The sequence below is a fragment of the Phoenix dactylifera genome, unplaced genomic scaffold (assembly GCF_009389715.1).
Source record: "Phoenix dactylifera cultivar Barhee BC4 unplaced genomic scaffold, palm_55x_up_171113_PBpolish2nd_filt_p 001823F, whole genome shotgun sequence".
Classification (NCBI taxonomy): Eukaryota; Viridiplantae; Streptophyta; class Magnoliopsida; order Arecales; family Arecaceae; genus Phoenix; species Phoenix dactylifera.
The window spans coordinates 27,350-45,395 of record NW_024069116.1 but is presented as its reverse complement, the minus strand read 5'-3'; the positions used below and the strand labels follow the sequence as shown (position 1 = coordinate 45,395).

Here is an 18,046-nt window from a genome sequence, read left to right as displayed (position 1 = left end):
CCGAGCCGAGCAGGGGCCCCGAGGTCCCCAGCTCGGACGAGCCGAGCTCTTCAAGGGGCCAAAGGGGGGAATCAGCCGAGCCAGGGTCCCCACTCCTTGAGGGGAGCTCGGCCTTCCACGATGCCGATGTCGCGCGTGCAGTGTTTCGGCGCGCCATGCTTCCAGCGGACCGGGCCGAGTTCCGGAACTTATCGCTGGAAGAGATCGTCGACGGTACCTATCGCAATACTGTTCGGGTAAGCCATTCTCTTAATCTTCCTTCGGCTACTAGTGTACATATTGTATGTTTTTTACTTATAATTGCTTTCTCTCTTTTCTCTTGCAGCACATTCACGAAGTCGACACCTTGGTATTCATCGCCCAAGGATCTCAGGAGGAGACTCGGCGACTTAGCCGGCAGTTGGAGCCGGCCAAGAAGAGGGTCGCCGAGCTGGAGGCCGCGCTGGCTGAGGCCGAAGCGCGGAGGGAAGCGACGGAGGCTGGGCGACTGGCCATTGTCGAGGAGCTCGAGGAGGAAAGAGCTGCTCATTCCCTGGCCAAGTCGGCCCTGCGCGCTTCGAAGGCGCGTCTGGCGGAGACTCAGTCCGAGGTGGCGGGCCTCAAATACGAGGGCGGAGTCCTGTGCCTGAAGATTGGGCAACTTGAGGCCCGGGAAAAGAGGGTGCTCGAGCGAGCTGAGCATGCCGTGGACTTCTTCAAGAATTCGGACGAATTCTGCGACATGCTGGAGGAGGAGACCGTGGATGGGTTCCTCCGTGGCTTCGACAACTTTCGGAGGCAGATGGCTCGGTACTGCCCCTAGCTCGACCTTTCGACGATTCGTCCGAGGATGGGGTTGAGCGCCGACTCCGACGACGACGTTCCTACAGCCCTCGCGTCCGAGGAGGAGTTTGCGGAGGCCGAGGCGGACGTGGCCGCGCCAGCGGGGACGGGGGCTCCCCGCAGGGGGTTCACCGAAGACGCTCCCGAGGCGCCTGCCGAGGTCCCCGTCGCAGACCCCGAGCCCGCGTCCACTGAAGGCCCTCAGGTCATCGCCATAGATGACCCTGGGAGTGACGCCGGCGCGACTGCCGCCCCTTAGGACTTAGATTCTTTTTTTTCCTTTTATTGTAAATGAGGTCGTCTTTCAAATTTGTTGGACTGCCGACCTCCAATTTTGTACCTAGCCTTCCGGCACTTTACTAATGAAAAATTTTCTTTCGCCATTCTGCGCTTATTTTTCTCTTTTATTTTCTTCAGTTGTAAGTGAGACCAGTACTTCGACTTATTGCTTTACTGACCTTCGACTTTGTATCCTAGCTTTTTGGGCCGCTTGTCAATGAAAACAGTTTCTTGGCTGTGTGTTTTGCTTTTATTTTCCCTAACATGTTTAAGTGTCTAAGTTCCGATTACGCTGATTAGGGGGCTCTGAGCTTGGATTCTAGGAAGCTTCACCAAGTCTTGGAGCTCGGATTTGAAGCTCGCAGAGGTCGCCGGGTTTGGTTTTTGGATTTCTGAGGCACCAAGCTCGGGCCTCGGACCCCCGAGAGGGCCTTGTTAGATTTGCATAGGTCGCTATCGGGGTATTTGGCCAAGCTTTTGAGTTTGGCTTTTTGGAGCGTAGGTCCGAAAAAATGTTAGGGCTGTTCCTGAAGGGGAGCATGAGCCAATAGTCAAACTGTCATCGGGGTTTTATGGTTATTGCCCTCGGGCTCTGCCGAGATTCTGGCAGCGAGTCGGAACCTGTAAAGAGTACCTCGGCCTCTTGATCGATCAGCACGCCCGTGATCGAGGTCATCTTCACAGGTCGACATCGATGTCTCAACGTATGGGGGCCGAATCAGGTCCTTACTCAAAAAGGTTTGCATGAGTTGTCATGGGGGCCCGGTAGAGGAAGCGTGCACGAGGTCGGTGGGACCTCGGTCTTGGATCAACTCGTAGGGGCGACCCGGCCTTGGCCGGGAATGAGGTCCCGATCTCAATCGGGATTTTGTTGGCAATACATAGGCTAGATGAATTAACAAGAGCGGGTGTCAAGTGGATGTACCTCTTGCACCTCCGAGATTGCGCGCCTCGTAACGGAGTAGATCGCTTTGTTTCCTGGCCCGGCCTTCGAAGTCCACCCTTTAGCTTGGGTCTATTTCGGGAATACATTGAACCAGGTGGGTATGCCGTTGTCGAAAGCTTTTCGCGAGCGTTGCTCCGTTGTTGCTATTTGAATGTCTGGAGGACCATCAAGGCACTGTCCCCGGTTTCCTCGGATTGGGGGGGGGCGGTGAGCTCGTCGTCAGCTTGGCAGTACTTCCCGAGGTAAAGGGAGTTCGGAACTCTACGGTCGACTCACGGGGCATCCCGACCTTGGTCGGGGTATCGAGCGCGAGGTCGAGGGGGCTTGGGTTGCTATCCAACCCTGGGGTCGCTTCCCGAGGTCGAGGAGTTTGGATCTCTACGGTCGGCACTCGGGGCATCTCAACTTAGTTGAGGGATCGTCACGAGATCGAGGGGTCCTGGGGCCGCACTTCGACCCGTGACGCTTCTCGAGGTCGAGGAAGTTTGGGACTCTACGGTCGACACTCGGGGCATCCCGACCTTAGTCGAGGAATCTGCGCCAGGTCGGGGGTCTGGGGAACGCTCTGTCGACTGCGACGCTTTCCGAGGTCGAGGGAGTTTGGGACTCACGGTCACCCTCGGGGCATCCGACTTGGTCGAGGAATCGCGCCGCAGGTGAGGGGTCTGGGAACGCTCTGTCGACCTGCGACGCTTTCCGAGGTCGAGGAAGTTTGGGACTCTACGGTCGACACTCGGGGCATCCCGAACTTAGTCGGGGTATCGAATATGGGGCCGAGGGAGTTGGGCTCATCGTCGACCTGGTGGCGCTTTCCGAGGTCGAGGGAGTTTGAGACTCTACGGTCGACGCACGGGGCATCCGACCTTAGTCGGGGTATCTGAGGATCACAAACGACCCAATATTAGAGAGACATAATCATAATCATTGTGAGGAGACAAATCATTGTAAAGAGGAGACAGGATCCATGTTCCTGATCGCCCGGAACCCCTTGGGTTTTATTGATAATACATCCGTAGATTCTCGGAATTCCAGCTTCGCGGGATAGGGGTTCCTTCAAGAGATTTCAACTTGTACGCTCCGGGTCGTTGCACTCGAGCGATTTGATACGGTCCTTCCCAGTTCGGGGTGAGCTTTCCTTGCTCGGTGGGCTGAGAAGCTTCGGCTCTCCTGAGGACGAGGTCCCCACCTTGAAGAGCTTGGGCTTGACTCTGGAGTTGTAGTACTGGGCCGTTTTCTGCTGGTACCTTGCCATGCGGACTCGGGCGACCTCTCGTGTCTCTTCGACGAGGTCCAAGTTATTCCTGAGCCGGAAAGAGTTGGAGTCGGCGTCGTAGTGCTCCACCCTTGAGGAGGGAGGCCGATTTCCAGCGGATAACGCCTCCGTGCCGTATGCCAGGTTGAAGGGGTCTCACCAGTGGGTAATCGGAACGTAGTCCGGTAAGCCCAGAGGACGTTGTACAGGTCCTCGACCCACTATCCTTTGGACCGATCAAGCCTAGCCTTGAGCCCCTGCAAAATAGTTCGAGTTACCTCAGTTTCTCCATTTGTCTGCGGATGGCGACCGAGGTGAAGCGGTGGTCGATGCCAGTTCGGAGCAAAATCTCTGAATGATTGTCGAACTGGCGGCCGTTATCTGATATAAGGATACGGGGGAGTCCGAATCTGCATATTATGGACTTCCAAACAAGTCCCGCATTTTTTGCTCGGTGATCCGGGCCACAGGTTCAGCTTCGACCCATTTGGTGAAGTAGTCGATGGAGACGACCAGAAATTTTCTTTGCCCGGTGGCTAGGGGGAAGGGCCCCAGGAATATCAATTCCCCACTGGGCAAATGGCCAGGGGGCATAATTGAGGTCAGCGGGGCCGAAGGTCGGCGCTGGATGTTGGCGTTCCGTTGACACCGGTCACACTTCCGGACGAAGTCCGTTGCGTCTTTCTGAAGCGTGGGCCAAAAGTATCCTTGCCGCAGGATCTTATGGGCTAGTGCCCGGCCTCCCAGGTGGTTTCCACAAATCCCTTCATGGACCTCTCGGAGGGCATAGTCTGCCTCCGAGGGGCGGAGACATCTAAGGAGAGGAGAAGTAAATGACCGACGATAGAGCTTGTTCTCATATAGGACGTACCGGGGAGCTTGACGCCTGATCCGGCGGGCCTCCAGCTCGTCGTGAGGGAGGGTCCCATCCTGGAGATAGCGGACGAACCCGTCGATCCAGCTTGGCTCGAGTCGATGCACATGGTTGGTTCAGGTTCCTCTGTGCTGGGTGTTCGGAGATATTCGAGCACCGTTGCCTTGGAAAGCTCACTCATGCGGGAGGTCGCCAGCTTAGACAATTGGTCCGCCCTGAGATTCTCCGTCTGGGAATGTGCTGGATGCTGAAGGAACCTAGGGCGGACGTAAGTTTCCACCTTTTGGAGATATTTCCGCATCGATGGCTCCTTTGCTTCGAAGTCTCCCTGGACCTGGCTTACTATTAGCTGGGAGTCACTGAAGGCCTTTAGGTCTTCCACCTTCAGCTCCTTCGCCAATTTGAGTCCGGCAATGAGCGCTCGTATTCTGCCTCGTTGTTTGAGGCTGGAAACTCGAGGCGTAGGGCTTGCTCAGCCACCACCCCATCCGGGCTGGTGAGGATGAGTCCCGCTCCGCTACCCCCGAGGTCGAGAGCCGTCCGCATATAGGACCCATGGCGCCTCGGGGTCTCCTCTGTGGGTGTGAGTGGCAGCTCGGGGTCGTCCAAGGTGCACTCCACGATGAAGTCGGCAGTACTTGAGCTTTAATGGCTGGTCTGGGGCGGTATTCAAGGTCGAACTCCCGAGCTCAACCGCCCATTTGGCAACCCTTCCGGCACGATCCGACTTTTGCAGTATTTGCTTCATAGGCTGGTCGGTCAGTATGGCTATGGTATGTGCTTGAAAATAAGGCCGGAGTCTCCGAGCTAAATGATCAGGGCAAAAATTGTCTTCTCAAGCTTAGAATATCGGGTCTCAGCATCCCTGAGGACCCGGCTGGTATAGTAGACTGGCTTCTGGAGCTTGTCCTCTTTCCGGACCAGGACTGAGCTCACTGCGACCGGGGAGACGGCCAGATACAAATAAAGAACCTCGCCCCGCCGAGGCTTGTGAGTAGCGGGGGAGAGGCCAGAAGGCGCCTGAGTCTTCAAAGGCTTGCTGGCATTCCTCCGACCACAGGAAGTTCTTTGGCCGCTTAAGGATCTTGAAGAAAGGAGGGCGCTCGGCCGACCGGAGACAAATCTCCCCAAGGCGGCGACCCGCCCGGTGAGCCGCTGCACTTCTTTAACTGTCCTTGGAGGTGTCATCTCTTGCAGCGCTCGATTTTCTCGGGGTTGGCTTCATCCACGCTGGGTTACTATGAAGCCCAGAATTTGCCCGAGGTAACTCCGAATGCGCACTTTGCGGGGTTGAGCTTCATTTGATATTTCCGGAGCTTGAGAATGTTTCATTGAGGTCGGCCACATGGTGTTCCGCCGCTCGGCTCTTCACCAGCATGTCATCCACGTAGACTTCCATATTTCGGCCGATCTGGTCTTCAAAGATTTGGCTGACCAACCTTTGGTATGTGGCTCCGGCATTCTTCAGCCCGAATGGCATTACTTTGTAACAATAGGTGCCTTTGTCGGTGATGAAGGCCGTCTTCTCCTCATCTTCTGGCGCCATTCGGATCTGATTGTACCCCGAGAAGGCGTCCATAAAGGTCAGCAGCTGATGTCCCGAGGTGGAATCGACGAGCTGGTCGATATGGGGAGGGAAAACTATCCTTCGGGCAGGCCTTGTTCAGGTCGGTGTAGTCCACGCACATGCGCCATTTTCCGTTGGCCTTCTTCACGAGGACTATATTGGCAAGCCAGTCTGGGTAGGAGACCTCCCGGATGAAGCCGGCCTCAAGGAGCTTATCCACTTCCTCGGCTGCGGCTTGCTGCCGTTCCGGGGCAGAGCCCGTTTTTTCTGTTTTACAGGCCTGCAGGTCGGCTTCACCTGGAGTCGGTGGACCATGACCTCAGGGTCGATTCCTGGTATGTCGGCGGCGACCAGGCAAAGACATCAACATTGTCCCGTAGGAAGCTGATGAGGCGATCTCTCGCGAGCACCAAGGCCGGAGCCGACCTGCACGGTTAGCTCGGAAAAATTTTCTCGTAGAGGAATTTGAATGAGAAGCTCACCGGGCTTTACTTGCTTCTTCCAGAGGTCGTCCCTCGCGTCCAAGGTTTCTATGGGCAGCGAGCGGCCCATTGCTTGAGTTGGCGCCTCGGCTGATAGCTCTTGCCGACTCGACTCTTCAGTTGATTGCTTTGCTTTACAGCTCGCCATGTAGCACCGTTTAGCCATCAGTTGGTTCCCGTGGACCTCGCCTACTCCTTGGTTGGTAGGGAATCGCACGAGTAGGTGACAAGTTGAGACCACGGCCCGAAGGGCATTTAGCCCTGATCGTCCGAGGATGGCGTTGTAGGCGAGGGTAGGCGGACCACAAGAAAGTCCGTCCTTACTGTACTTTCTCGGGGGGCGAGGCCGACCGTCACAAGAAAGCTGATCTCGCCCTCGACCGGGACCGAGTCCCCAGTAAATCCGACCAGTGGGGCATTTATTTTCCGAAGCTGGCTTCCTGTTGACCCCATTTTTTGGTAGGCGTGGTAATACAAAACATTAGCTGAGCTTCCATTGTCAACCAAGACACGTTTTACATCAAATTTTTATAATCATAGAGATGACCACAGCGTCATCGTGAGGGGTCTCAACCCCTTCCAAGTCCTCATCCACGAGAACGAGATGCTTCAGAAGTGCGCTGGCGCTTTGGGGGATTCCTTCCCAGGCTGGCTCTCCAGCCGAGGTCCCTCCAATTACATTGATGGTGCCGGCGATGGGCCTGTTGTCATTCGGTTTTCGGGGGTATGGCATTTTCCACCGGCCTTCTTTCCTCACGTCGGTTCCTTACGAACCGATTGAGTACTCCGCGGCGAATAAGCGCCTCAATCTCATCTCGGAGCTGAAAACAGTCCTCCGTGTCGTGCCCGTGGTCTCGGTGGAAGCGACAGTACTTCCTGAAATTGCGGGAAACTCCTGTATCCCGCATAGGAGGCGGAGGTCGAAAAAAGTCCCAACCTTCAATCTCCATCAAATCTCGGCCCGGGGCCGAGGCGGGGACCTCGGTCGAAACTGTCCCCGCTGTCGAGGCGGGCTTTCCAGCCGGGGGAGGTTCTTCTCTCGGCGGGGGGACCGGCTTCTTTGACGGCCGCGCTCTTCGCGACGTTTCTTCTGCTTCTTTGAAGCTTGTTCCGTTGTACCCCGCCTGAAGGCAATAGCCTCCTCGGCCTTAGCATACTTCCGAGCTCGGGCCAGCATCTCGGTGAAGTCGGCAGGGAAGCTCTTCTCGATAGAGAAGAGGAATCTGTAGGAACGAGCCCCAGTTTTTAGTGCCGACATGGCTATTGACTGGTCGAGCTCGCGAACTTCCCACGTGGCGGAGGTGAAGCGGTCAAGATACTCCTTGAGGGATTCTCCTCCTTCTGCTTGATATCTAGGAGGGAATCCGACGTCCGCCGCTGGCGTCGGCTGGCAGCAAAGTTGGTGGCGAACTGCCTGCCGAGCTGCTCGAAAGAGGATACCGTGCTTGGCTTCAGCCCGAAAACAGAGCCGGGCTGTCCCCCGGAGGGTCGCTGGGAAGGCCTTGCAAAGCACGGCCTCCGAGGAACCTTGCAGGGCCATGAGAGCCCGGTAGCTTTCCAGGTGGTCAGGGGGTCGGTGGTTCCGCTGTAAGGCTCCACTTGAGGCATCTTGAACCTCGAGGGGACCGGCTCGTCCTCAATCTGGCGGGAAAAGGGGGACTTGGTGGTGAATCAAAGTCCCCCTCATGCCTTGCTTTCCCGCTGCGGAGCGCTTCAATCTGGCGCTCCAGGTTCTCGACTTTCCTGTCGAGCTCCCCAGCCCGGGGAATTGTCGCTGTAGTTTGCTCCGGCTCGCGGTGGTCCGGTGCCGACTCAGCTTCGAAGAGCTGGGGTCTTCTGTCTGAAGATCCCCCCGGCAGCTCTCTCCGGGGAGACACTTGCTCTTCGTTGTTGGCCCTGAAAGAGCCGTGAAGGTTCTGACCTCGGAGAATCGGGCCGTTCGGAGGAAGCACCGGCGGGACCTGGGCCTGCGAGATGAGCGTAGGCAGGGCTTCCTCGCGCCGCAAGCCTTAGACGGCGGCGGCCAAGGCTAGACTTGTTGTACCAGAGCGTTGAACTGTTCCGGCAGAGCTTGGGGATCCGGATCAGCGGAGAAGGCGAATTCTGGACAAATGTCCAGGACTATGCGGGGAACGCCGGGAAGCATTGGAGGCTCCCTTACTTCTCAACTTCATGACCGCGACTCGGGCCCTTCCTCTAGCGCCAACTGTTGCTGGAAATTGGACCCGGGGGCGGCCGTCGGCTGAGGAGGAGGAGCTTCGAACTCTGACGGGCGGCGATCTATCGGCGAGCGGCGTCCTCCGTGGAGAGGGAACCTACAAAAAGCCGGTGGCCGGGGTTTCCGGCGCCGACCCTCCGATGCTTAAGTTAGAGGAGGTTTAAATTTGGGAGAGAGGAAGAGGAAAGAAGCGTTCTGCTTCCTTTCTTCTGCGTTCAACCCCCCATTGAGAAGGAGGGGTTCCTCTTTATAGGGGGGTCGGATTACCTGTGATGTGATGGGGCGAGGTCGCCGTACGGCTTAGCACGTCGCTCGAGTTGGTACGCGATCAGGTGAATTAATGCTTCGATGTCGGAGGTGAGGCCGGGATCAGAGAGTTGTCACGGCTGACTGAACGCTGCCGAGCCAATTTGCCGTGGAGGACTGAGGATTTGTAGTTAACAGGAGCCACGCGCATTGATTGTTGAGTGAGCCGGCGATACACATTAATTGTTGAGTGAGTCGGAGATACACATTAATTGTTGAGTGAGTCAGGGCTTTGCAGAGGTCATGCGCATTAAATGCCAGAGGCGGTGGCAGGGTATGGCCCCTGACCAGACTTTGGCAGGATGCAACCGCGGCAGGTGGGCGGCGAGGGCGGACTTCCGAGGTCGGGAGCTCTTCGGGTCAGATGTTCCGGGGTCGGGCACCGAGCTCGGCCGCCCGAGGTCGGCCGTCATCCGGTCCTCTGACGGCAAGGTTCTCATGCACTCGGGGGGGGAAGCTGCGCTCCCCCAACAACGTGTATTTGAAAAATAACTATTTAACCTCAAGAATATGGGAAAAATATCCAAATTCAATATGTTTTGTATCAAAAAAGTGAAGAAAGATTTCAATGCACTAGGCATCACAAGCTCAAAAATAACTACATATAATGTATTTCCGAGCAACTAAAGTTTAAGTAAAGACTAATTATGCTCTTAGTAGAAAATACCTGCATACTTAATAAACATCATTAATATATAATATTTACTTCAAATTGAGGTAGTTGAAACTAAACAAAGAAAGCACTTAGATAACACAAACTTCTGTAAAATGTTTGGTAATAACTTTTTTTTTTCCTTTTATTCAAACTTTTTCAATATTTTTATTCAAACATGGAGTGAAACTTCCAAATCTGTTCAAGCTACCAACAACAGAGTCCCCATAGATGGCCAAAACGAAATCCATTTTTTGCAACCTTGGTTGTCGTTATTGAACTTTGCTCAAAAATCTGATTTGAATTCAAACTAATATCCGATTCATACACATATTCACATAGAATAGATATGAATATAACTAATACCTGACTTGCATCCAGATCTGTTTGGAAGAAATAAAGATATAACTAATATATGACTTGCATTCATATCTGTTTAAAACACATGCATGTGATTAGTATCTCATTCGCGTCTATGCCCATTTAGAAAATAAACAGAAACAAATTTCACTATCAATTTAATATTCGTAATAGTATTAGCTTCCCCCGACCTACTACAATACAACAGTCGCGACCATGAAAAAAAAAGGCCTGAATAAATACAGATATTGATTTGGATGAATAATAAAATTTGTTCCACACCAAATCATTTTCAGTTCTAGATAGCGGTGAGTATTGCAGGTCATCAGGAACAGAAAATAAGAAGAAGAGAGTATGAATTTATGCTAAACTCTACCACACCATACAAGATCAGAAGTATTATCAAACAAGTAAACTATCTTATAGAGGAAATCTGACAGATATATGACATGGTAAACTTTGGATTTAGTTGGAAGTGAATCAACACAAAACTTAACATCATTTCTCACCAGTCAGTAGGCCAAAACAAATTCAAAGGTTTAAAAGAAAAGGATGGAGATAGTAATAAATCCATCCATTGATTGATTATAACTCCAGAAAAAACCAGATAATTCACTGAAAAAAAGTTTTGTGATAATAGTGATACTCTTCAAAATTGTTTGGAAAGATATGTATAGAACACTATTAAGGATCAACACCATTTTCATTCTTAGTGAACTAATATGTTTAATATCTTCTTAGGCAACAGTAGTGTTATCGCATGGCAATAGAGAAAAGTCATATTATCTTATACAGACATTGCTGTTGAAGAGAAAAACTGATACTCATGTACGTGTATGCAACTCTATATTACTCCAAACAAGGAGCATAAAGAAATTACTATAGGTTTACATGCAATAGTATCACTATTGGAGTATATGGTTAATGAATGAGAAGTTCTGGAATAAAAGAATTTGTTGAAATAAATTGAAATACAGATAAAATCCTCCCATTTTTAACATGCATGCATTAACTGATAAAGTTCTTTAATATGGACAAGTGCGGAAAAAATTTGATGCATAAGATAAATTTTGTAATAATAGAAAATATTCTAGAGTACAAATAGAGAACATTGGGAGTGTCACAAGCTTGCAAAATAAAGGAAACTGGTATGTCAAATCATGGAACCTCCCAATCCAAAACCTTTTCTAGTGCGCATCCATAGCATTTAGGGAAGGTATCAGATAGCCATGACTTTCCATCTAAAAGCCCCAATAAGATTCCATGAAACTTAGTTGCTGGCCAAGAGATATATAAAAAGATTCATAAATAAACAAGTTCAAGATTAAATGAACCACAACTGATACCATGCTAAATATGTCAGTATATCCATGTACCAAAAAAAAAATGTCAGTATATCAGGCATGTATTTGCATACATGTTTAAAGACATTTCCAAAAATGATTATGTTATGGGAAAAAAAATACCACTGTCCCTAGTTCTTTGCCATGAATAAGTAAACTGTTAAAAGCTTAGATACATGAAAGTAAATGAATGTACCGAGAAAATGAAGTTATATCCCTTCTCAAGGACTACTCGCAAAAACTCTATCCTTCTCCACATCATGTTCAAATATCCGAGAGTCATAAAACGCTCCTCTTCTGAGGAATCCACTCCATCTGTAATAAGGGCAAAGCAATGGAAGTGTATGGACATGCATCGCATGTATGCCTTCTGGTCCCATGCAATTATCACCAGGTGGTTCAGAAGTCTAGGTGTACCATCACCAAGCCGGAAGCTCTCAATGAAGAGATCAATAATTGATCCAGAAGAAGCCCATGCAGCATTCAAGGTGGTCAAGATTACTGTTTTATCTTCCATGGCGGCCTCCTTCAGAATTCTCTCAAGCCTAACATCCTCACTATCCTACAATTCGAATAAATATCAGATAATGTCCAAATTTAATATGCAAGGAAATGATCATGTCGGTGAATGCAATAACTCAATGATTTAAAGTTCAAAAAGGACCAAGATGCAGAAAAGTGAAAAGAATCCAACTTTCTTTCATCCCAATGTCAGAACATTACACAGTATGCATGGTTTTAGTAAAGTCACTATGAGCAGATGGTGCGCAGAATTCAAGATTGTTGAGTAATGCAGCACTTACAAAGAAATTTTTTAAGCTAAAAATTTAGATATTGATTTTTAAAATAGAACACTGTAACATCAGGATATCATAAGTTCTATATTCAAATTGAATTTATACACAACTCTATTAACATCAATATGAGAAAATAGCAATATAAAAATAAACATTATACTGGCTCTTATTTGATACCATTATATCAGTCGCATATAACATTTGATTTCTCTAATAGCACATTGGTTTGATCATAAAATTGTAGTATCGTGGCGAGTCCACTTGGCCAAGGTATAGTGCAGAAAAATTACCGAGACATGATTTTATTGGCATAGAGTCAATAATTCCTGTATAAATATCTTGTCTGCCCACCATCAGAATGAATTGGCAGAGATGAACTTCCTTTGGGATATTCTGCTCTACTTCTTCTCTACTAGGAACTCTTTAGGATATTCTTGTCTGATGCAAATGGATGTATTTATTCAACGGCTATGCAAAGCAGCCATTCAAATAGAGAGAGAGAGAGAGAGATGAACTTCCTTTATTCCAAACTTTTAACCTAAAATTTTCCAACCTAAGGTCCAAGATGTCAATGCCCCATTATTCATAGTTCAAAATTTCAGGATTAGAAACAAAATTAAGCAATCCTACGCACCTGACAACTTTTTTATATAGTCTATATCTGTTTCAAGTCTTTAACAGTTCAAGACTAGCCTAGATCGGACTAGACCTACTCAAAACTGAGCATCCCACCTAGCGTACCCGAGCTTGGACCATCTCAGATGGGTCTAGGCCTGATTTTTAAGCCCGAAGGGCCGAGCCGGGCCTAAAATTTAAGCCCGCCCATTAAACAAGCCAGGCTCGGGCTTACATCAACCCTACATGAGCCCGGCTCGAGCCTGATATTTATATAATATATATAATAGAGTATAATATAAAATACGTTGCCACCCAAAAGCCGACCTAACGAAATTAGGCGACTTAGCGGACAGACTAGTCTGCTCGCTCAGTGGGAGCTGGGCTGCGCGATATGAGAGTCGACCTACAACCAAAGAGAAACGATCTGGGGACATCGAAACATGTCTAGTGGGGGACCGTCCAATGCTTAAGTCAAACAGAGAACAATAGAAAACTGAGAAAAGCAACGACGTAAGAGCGAGGTGAAAAGTTCCTCTTACCTGGAGTCTCCCGGCCTGATTTACATAGAGAGGAGGGTGAGAGTCCATCGCGATCTAGTCGCATGATATTTCGACAAGTTGTTATGATCATTCCTCATCTGTTGCTCTAGGTAGCTCCACCCTTATCTGGTGCACTGCAATCGCTCTGGATTGTAACTGCTTACACTCTTCGCCCGAAGGCTTGCTCGCCCGTTGATTGTACATGCCACATGTTACCCAGCCATTGGTCGGCCAAGATGGCAAGCACGATTTTAGTGAATGTCGAATTCGAGCCATATCACTTGCCCTCCACTTCTGAGTCCAGGACATATCACTTTCCCTCCACTCTTGAGCCCGAGCCATTCTTGTCTGCTCAGGCAAGGAAATAGCCAAATCACCTAATGGATGAGCCAGCTAGGCTAAAGTCGAGCTATCTAGCTTAGCCTGAAAATCTTTGGAAGCAGCATTAAATGACCAGCACAATTTTTGTGACATCGGTTCACTATCCTAAAGCATCACTGGTTTTGACAGAAAGTCAATAGCATCAATCGCCTTCCTGACGCAATAGAAGGGTCAATACGTGTGAGCTAGGGATGCCAAATGCCAAGCTGACGCATGGCAACTCGCTAGGGCGAATAGTCGATCAGATGCCTAGAATAGAGGTGTTCAAGGCTCTAGAAAAGGGGAAGTACCTACAACCATTCTCCCTCATTTGAGGAGATTAAGCTTCCATATTCAGGTCGCTCTCTGCTCAATGGGTGATCTCCAGTTTCCAAGTTCTCTTAGCTTCCGATTCTCCTCAGCTTTGGGAGTTTTCCGCTTCTTTCTAGGTTGGCATCTTTCTCCTCGGGTCCTTCATCTTTCCCATTTTTTTTCCTTCCTCTTCATTCTCGATTGGGTGGACCACGATGATTGGCACACCTGAGACTGATCTGCCCTCAAACTAGTTGTCCAACTCATCCTCCACTTCCAGCCGGTCCTCTATAGCTCGAAGGATGCCGAGCCGGAGGTCCCCTTTGGTTTAGGCACCAAAGAATGTGTCTTGGACCTGGAGGACTTGGATAGATTCTAGAGAAGTTACTACATGCCTGATGGCTTCTCTCTTAGGTTGCTCGGACCCAAGGAAAGAGTCTACGATTGTTCTCCAGCTCAAGTCAGCCTTTATAAGGAAACTCTGAAGACCAGCCTAAGATTTTCTTTTGCCTTCTTTTGTGTTCACCTTCTCAATCACCTCCGTTGGTTCCCACCTAGTTGGTCCCCAAATGCATGGCAGATAATCATTGATTTTTGTCTCTTCTAGCTCTCATGGGTCTAGCCCATTCTAGAGCTTTCGTAAATTCCACGATCGCCAAACTGTATATGTCCGCGCTATTCGCCCAAAGCTTGCTCAGCTATTGTTCCATATGCCACATGTCACCAATCATTGGTTGACCGACTAGCAAGCACGATTTTAGGCGTCAAATCCCAGCCATATCACTTATATTATGCAATATAAAACATAATATATTTTTAATCTTCTTCCTCATCTCATCCTTCCTCTCCCCCCACCTTTCCCTCCCTCCTCGCCTCCTCCCACCATACGCCCCCCCATCCCACCTCCCTCCCCTCCTCCTCCGCCTCCTCACCACCTCCCCCTCTCCTCCGCCTCCTCCTCCTCCACCAATCTGGCCCCAAGCAGCCCCCTATCACACCTTCCGCTCCTCTCCACCTCCTACAGTCCACCCCCTCCCTTCCTCCTCCTCCTCCTCCTCCCCTTCCCCCGAACCCTCCCTCCCCTCCCGCTTTCTTTTTTTTAAAAAGAGATTTTGGAAAGCTCGCAGCCTGATTCAAAGAAGCCTGACAAATAACGGGCTAGCCTGGCAAGCCGAATGCCAGGCGGGCCGAAACCGGGCCTAAAAAAATTAAAAGCCTACTTGATATGCCTCAGGATTAGGCTAGAAATCATGTAGAATTGAACTAATTGTGCCACAGCGAGCGTTTCTGTCCAATCGCTACATAGACACAATACAATGTCTCACTTTCAGAGGTGCCCCTTGAGTTCAATTGGGCTTCTGGCCCATCTAGCTGCATTTTCTAGGATCTTGTCCAAACTCAGTCTAGATTCTAGTTGTTGGACTGCAAAAAGAAAAAACGGACCGGACCTATGTAGATCTTTTCTTTTCTCCCACAGGATTTGGGATGGGTGATATTTCATTAATATAGGACCATGCTTAAATGGACGGCCCAATCCATGAACTCTACAAAATTTTCAGCCCCATCCTGCAGAAATATCAAAACAGGCCCTAAGGGGTACCTTAGATTGAGCCTAGCTCAAACCCTGCCTGGCTCATCTGTTGAGCAGGTCTACATCAGACCAAATGGACCCATGTCAACCAAATGAACCGCAAGGCCCAAACTAATTGGAACCAATAAGCCATAGGGTTAAGATCTGAATCTGAGTCACATAGCCATGCGGAAAAGGTAACTCCACTCAGACATTCCACATTTCACATCTTCCAAACATCCCACGTCACAATCAAGGAGGATTACTCGAGTGCCTAATGTCCCTCTGGACCTCGTCACCCTTTCTTTCTCTTTAACCTGTTCCAGTGGAACAGCAGACAGGAGAAGTCCGACCGCTTTAACGAAATTCCATAGTAAAAGAAGAAAGCAACCTCCTAATTGAGCTTAATGGAAGCTTAAACTAAGCCTGATTGAAGCTTAAATTACTTCGTTTATTAGGAAAGAAAGTTTAAACTAGTCCTCAGCTTCGAGCAGCTCTCAGGAAATAGAGCAAAGGGAGAAGGGCATTATGATCATTCCGTAAAAGATGGCGACATAATTGGGGGAAAGCACAGCAAATGAGACGAATTATTGATTGAAAAAGACGTGAAAAAGATGGAGAAATTAAGGGAAAAAGGAATCATTTTAAAAGCACTGAAATCAGATTCAAGCTCACCAAATCAAAGGGGTCGATGGGCTCGTCAACGTCGGGGGGCACGGGATCCCACCGGACGGAGGGCAGGCGGGCACGAACGGGGAGGCGGCTCGGTACAGGACGGCGCAGGGGAAGGCGACGACGGCGAGGACAAGGAGGGCGTCAGGATGCATCCGACGGCGTCGCTAGCGTCCGGCGGCGAGAAGGAGGAGGCGCTGGGGGACGTGGGGTGCATTGGGAACCTGGCTGTGCGACGCCCCGCCCGATCGCGAGGGCTGCCTCATATATAGACAAGGAGTAAAAAGTGAAAGAGAGAGAATGAGTGAGAGAGAGAGAGAGGAAGAAAGAGAAGGGGGTTTTGATTTTCTTCGAGAAAGGAAAAAAAAGAAAAGAAAGACAAAATGGGGTCCGCGATGAGAGGAGAGAGAGGGGGAGAGATGGGGATGCGGGGTTGGCGCGTGGGAGAGGGATGGACGGATGGAGTTATTATAGAGCGACAGGGTTGCCCGCTTCTCACGAGATTTCTTTAGCTCGCGATTTCTCAATTCTCAACTGGAGTTTCTGGAGCCATCACCTATGTGACCTCTAGTTAGAAGATAAGAAAAACACGAGATCCGGCGTGGAAGAAGATATAATTTTGTTAAACTAATCACGCACCATCTTTCAAAAATTATAAAAAAATAAAAAAACATCGGCAAAAAAAAATGGTTTGCATCCCTTTGTTTTTATTGATTATTCATAAATTAAGATACAAAGTTTTTATTATAATAATAAATTTTATTCTTATATAATTTAAATCGAATTTTTTTTCTAATTCAAATAGGACAAGCTTTTCAACAATAAACTAATAAAATAAATACATAAAATTGAGATCCTATAAAAAATAAATCTCGACCCTACATCAATTTTGTTTTTTTGTCGCTCCTAATTCTTCCTGAATTGAAAAATATATCCGCTCAAAAAAAATTTTCAAAAAAAAAAAATTTCAATCTGATCAGCAACCCAAACATAAAATTTGGGCTCGATTGCTAGTTGTTCAGTATCCTTTGAGATGATGTCACATCATAAATATCAAAAAACTATCTAATTTATTAAAAAATAAATAAATATAAAAAAATATTGTCTCAATCAAGTTTCGTATGGCTTAGTTATGGCTCCCGAGAGTTGGCGGACAATTCAGCTTCCTGATTTGGTAAATTTTGTTTCTAAACTCTGTCTAACCCTATCCATAGTAACCAAAGTAATCTATATCGAGTCTAATAAGCCTTGTAGATCAAACACCCCCTTCAAAAACACTTTGATCTAAAAATTAAAAATTTCCAAATAACTCCTAAAAGTTATTTTTTATGTTAATATAGTTTGGTCGTCCATGTCTTTTAGGAAGCATTGTCACGTTTTTGTCCCAGGATAACTTGATAACCCTTGCTACTCCTTAAAAGTTTTTCTCTCTAATTTCAAGTGGGCATGCTTTTTGGCGCCAAGGAAGAAGAGTTGCATAGCAGTCGTGGTTATCTTCTCCGACTAGAAAAGCTACCAGAGCCCTAGGACATTTGGAAGCATAATTCCCTCGAGCCAAACCTCCCGTGAGAGCTCCAACCAAAGCTCATTCGTGTATTGAAACTATGGATTGAGGGCTTCGTTGAGGATCTCGTGGACCACAACTAAACCTAGATGGCACTTTTTGGGCTATCCAAGTATGAGGTGTTTGTATTTGTTGATTTATAACAAATTTTTCATCTCTGATTTCCCATAGATCTCTTCAAGATATTGTCGCATACAAGAAAGGGATATCAGTATTTCAATGGCATGATCCTTCACCTTCACCATATATGAGAGAGGTCATCAACAAGTTATTTCCAAAAAATTAAGAAGGTAGAGAATAAGATTCGAGTCTATAGATCTAGTGGAAAATATTTGACATTGTGTATTGTTGGGGAAAAACCCCAAGTCATACCGCCACGGAGGCGCTCGCACCAGGGAGATGCTCGGCCAAAGAATGCGACCAGGAGGACGCTCGACTAAAGGGCGCCGACCAGAGAGAGCGCCAAGAGGCGCCCAATCAAAATAACCAAGTAGAGATGCTCGGATAGGAAGA

At 48.7% G+C, this 18,046-nt stretch overlaps 1 protein-coding gene across 1 annotated transcript; it reads right to left on the bottom strand.

Moving 5' to 3' along the window:
* Positions 1-10,384: 10,384 nt before the first annotated feature.
* LOC103696814 (uncharacterized protein At4g15970-like) lies at positions 10,385-16,620 on the bottom strand. The gene is made up of 2 exons (XM_039122855.1): positions 15,973-16,620; positions 10,385-11,658 (listed from the first exon to the last, which is right to left on the bottom strand). The coding sequence occupies exons 1-2, from the start codon at positions 16,122-16,124 to the stop codon at positions 11,262-11,264; spliced, it is 549 nt and encodes a 182-aa protein (XP_038978783.1). The 5' UTR covers positions 16,125-16,620; the 3' UTR covers positions 10,385-11,261.
* Between the last annotated feature and the right edge of the window lie 1,426 nt (positions 16,621-18,046).

What these genes read in the sequence shown, in the direction of transcription:
- LOC103696814 (XM_039122855.1), bottom strand. Translation starts at nt 16,124, where the DNA reads ATGCATCCTGACGCCCTCCTTGTCCTCGCCGTCGTCGCCTTCCCCTGC. An exon ending in CCATCGACCCCTTTGATTTG is followed by an intron (nt 11,659 to 15,972) that starts GTGAGCTTGAAT and finishes ATTGTAGGATAG; the next exon opens with TGAGGATGTTAGGCTTGAGA.